The sequence below is a fragment of the Uloborus diversus genome, chromosome 3 (assembly GCF_026930045.1).
Source record: "Uloborus diversus isolate 005 chromosome 3, Udiv.v.3.1, whole genome shotgun sequence".
In the NCBI taxonomy this organism is placed as follows: domain Eukaryota; kingdom Metazoa; phylum Arthropoda; class Arachnida; order Araneae; family Uloboridae; genus Uloborus; species Uloborus diversus.
In genome coordinates, this window is record NC_072733.1 from 174,967,044 (window position 1) to 174,970,129 (window position 3,086).

At 35.8% G+C, this 3,086-nt stretch overlaps 1 protein-coding gene across 1 annotated transcript; it reads right to left on the bottom strand.

Annotated features, from left to right (window-relative positions):
• Positions 1-1,115: 1,115 nt before the first annotated feature.
• LOC129219058 (glucose-6-phosphate exchanger SLC37A2-like) lies at positions 1,116-2,734 on the bottom strand. Its single transcript, XM_054853377.1, has one exon. The coding sequence runs from the start codon at positions 2,732-2,734 to the stop codon at positions 1,124-1,126; it is 1,611 nt and encodes a 536-aa protein (XP_054709352.1). The 3' UTR covers positions 1,116-1,123.
• Positions 2,735-3,086: the final 352 nt, after the last annotated feature.

A 3,086-nucleotide genomic window follows, 5' to 3' on the forward strand; every position in this document is an offset into this window, starting at 1 on the left:
TTAAGAACTTATTAGAAAAAATTGTATAAAATAATTTAAAAAAAAATACGCCGATAGATATTTTCTACACAAATTTTAAAAATGAACGTTAAAAGCAAAATCGTACCTAGGGCTGGTTGCAAACCAGCAAAAAATCGATAATTATCTTAATGGTACTATCGAAATATTTTTAAAAATCTGTGATATAACCGAAAATGTAAGCAAAACGGCCCTACTAGTTAAAAGTATGTTTTACACAGCTCAAACATTCTTGCATTTAATGAAAAATGTGAATTGATATGTTTTTGCCAAACCGATAATTCATCTGTAAATCAATCTCCGTTTTATAAAATTTGTTTTGTAACACAAAGTTACCAAACCAGTAATGCATGAATGAAACATTCTTGGAGATCTAAAGTATATGTATCATTTTGCACAAATTTACTTTTCACCTTATTTTGCGTCACAGTTGAATTTACAAAATAACTAAATTACAAACTATGCACTGTATTAATGTACATGATTAAAAAATAATTACACATGCATTCCAACGCTTAAAAACATCCAACATGAGAAGGGAGAATATGGTGAAGGGAAGCAAGAGGGGATTACTTATTATTCTTATAAATTTCGAAAATGAATTCCAAAACGATGGAATCAACAGATAAAATCCTTTGAATACAGATAATAATCATGCTTCTAACAAAGATTAAGGATAAAATATTCTGCGTATTCACATATGCATAATTTCGCTGATGTTAAATTTAAAATTCTTACTCCTATAATTAAATAAGAACCATTTAAACAAGTATTTCGAGGAGGTGTCCAAATCTTTCACAGTTCGCACTATGCAATGGCTACATTACTAAACAAGAGCATTTGAAGTCAAGTTTTAGCATTAAAAAAAATCAATGAAAATGTTTCAGGCAAAATGCTTTTGTATGAATCTATACAGATGCAATTCTTGCAGTGGGGTGTAATAGAAAATATCAATACACTTTATGTCTATGAATTTGAAAAAAAAAAAAAAAAAAAAAACACATGAAGTGGAATGAAATTTCATCATTAAAATCGAACACAATGCTTTAGATTCATAAACATTTAAAATGAAATAAATAATTAATGTGATTGAAATGTTGAAGACTTATCCAATTTGCTGATAAGGAGTTTGATCTGACCTACAACAAGTAAATGGAATGATACATTTCATTTTAAAAGCATGACATTGCTTTGCTTCTTTAATAGCAGTCCTCGAAAGGGATATTAAAGCGCAAAAGTCTGCTACCATCATCATGTAAAATACATACGACCAAGATAACTCGGACACCATACCTGCTAGAAGCGGTCCAATAGCTGCACCAATTGATCCTGTACCGTCAATTATGGCCGTCACTGTTGATAGAGCTTTCGAGTTGTTTTTAATGCTTTCGTGAGTTCCAAGTTCTGCTGATACTGCTGTAGTGATTAAAGCATAAGGTCCATTGACTAAGGCACCACATATGAGCTGTAAGATAATATTAGAAGCCTTGCTCACATTGCCGTAAGCTTCGAAGATAAATAATGAAGGTACTGCCAGTCCTAGGAAGCATACACACGTCAAACCATTTGCTCCAGTGTAGTCGGATATGATGCCAGCTGCAACCCCTCCGAGTATTCCACCAACATCAAATGCTATGGAAAGATATGCGGACGCTTGAGATCCAACCCCCGTTGCATGAGCTAAATATCTTGGCAACCAAAAGAGAAAAGTGTACGAAACCAGCTTCGAAAAAAACAGACACAATGAGAATTCGATGACACCGGGAATTTTCACAGCCTCCCAGAATGTTATTGCTTTTCTTTTGCCCCGTTGCGGTTGAGCTTCACTGGATTTAATAGATAAAGGAGTTTTTTCGGTGTAGCCGTTACTTTCTTGAACTGCTATGATACCATTTTTAATTTCTGGATCATTATTCGGATACAGCATATTCGGAGAGGCATCACTTTTGCTGGTCGATTTGCGATGATTCACTGCTGGCAAATCCACGTCTTCAGGATGTGGCACAAGAAAAAGGAACATTAGAAAGCCAACAAGTCCGACGATAGCTCCAGGTACTATGAAAGATAAGCCCCAATTTTGTACAACGAAATAGCCAGCAATATAAGCGCCTAATATGTTTCCAACGTATAAATGTGCATTCCATACGCCAAAAATGAGGCCACGTCTTCCTTTGCCGAACCAGTTGCCGACGCAAGCCACAACACCAGGCCAGCCTGTGCACTGCACCGCTCCAGCGAGTATTTGGACAATGATGAAAAACGTATAACTATGAATATCAAGGTAAAAAGCAAGTCCGAAAAGGTAAGTAAATAACCCACTTATAAGCATACCGAGAGTCAAATAATATCGAAGATCTATTCGTTCTGCCAACATGCCGCTAATAAACATGCATATTGCGTAAGCAAAGACGTAAACAGAGTCCAAAATTCCCAGCAATCTGTTAGCATTTTTCTGGTCAAATGGAGCCCAATCACACCAGTTGTGTCTGGTCAAATTATTCAATACTATATCTGGTGGGGGAGTTAGCTTACTACAATCTTGGTTTAGGGAATTCTTCACAACAGCTAACGGACGCCTTGACAGATGAAAAGTTGTATAAGCAGCAAAAGTCAGGAGTAGAACGCTTGCTTGATAAATAACTCTTCGATATTTGCCGAGGCTGCAGCATTTTTGTAGAAGGATGACTCCTATGGGAGCACCAAGTGATACCACCATTTTTCTTTGAAAGGTTTAAAATCAGACCGAAAGTAACACGTTTCACGTCACCGCGTTTTTTCAGACGATATTTGAAAATTGATCGACTCCATGCTATGAGTAGAATGACTGAGTAATGTTTAAGAACAGCTGCATTTATCACAATCTTCTTATCAGAGAAGCGTTCAAATTCCAATCTGAAATTGCGCGAGCTCTTATCGGCCCATCGAGTTCGTCTGTGTTATCGTTACGATGAAGAAAAAAATTCATCCTTTCTTTTTTTAACATGTTTTAATTATGTTACATAGGACGATTTCTGGAAGAAAATTTTTGCGTCAAATTTGTCCAATGAAAGATAATAGATTAAATCGAT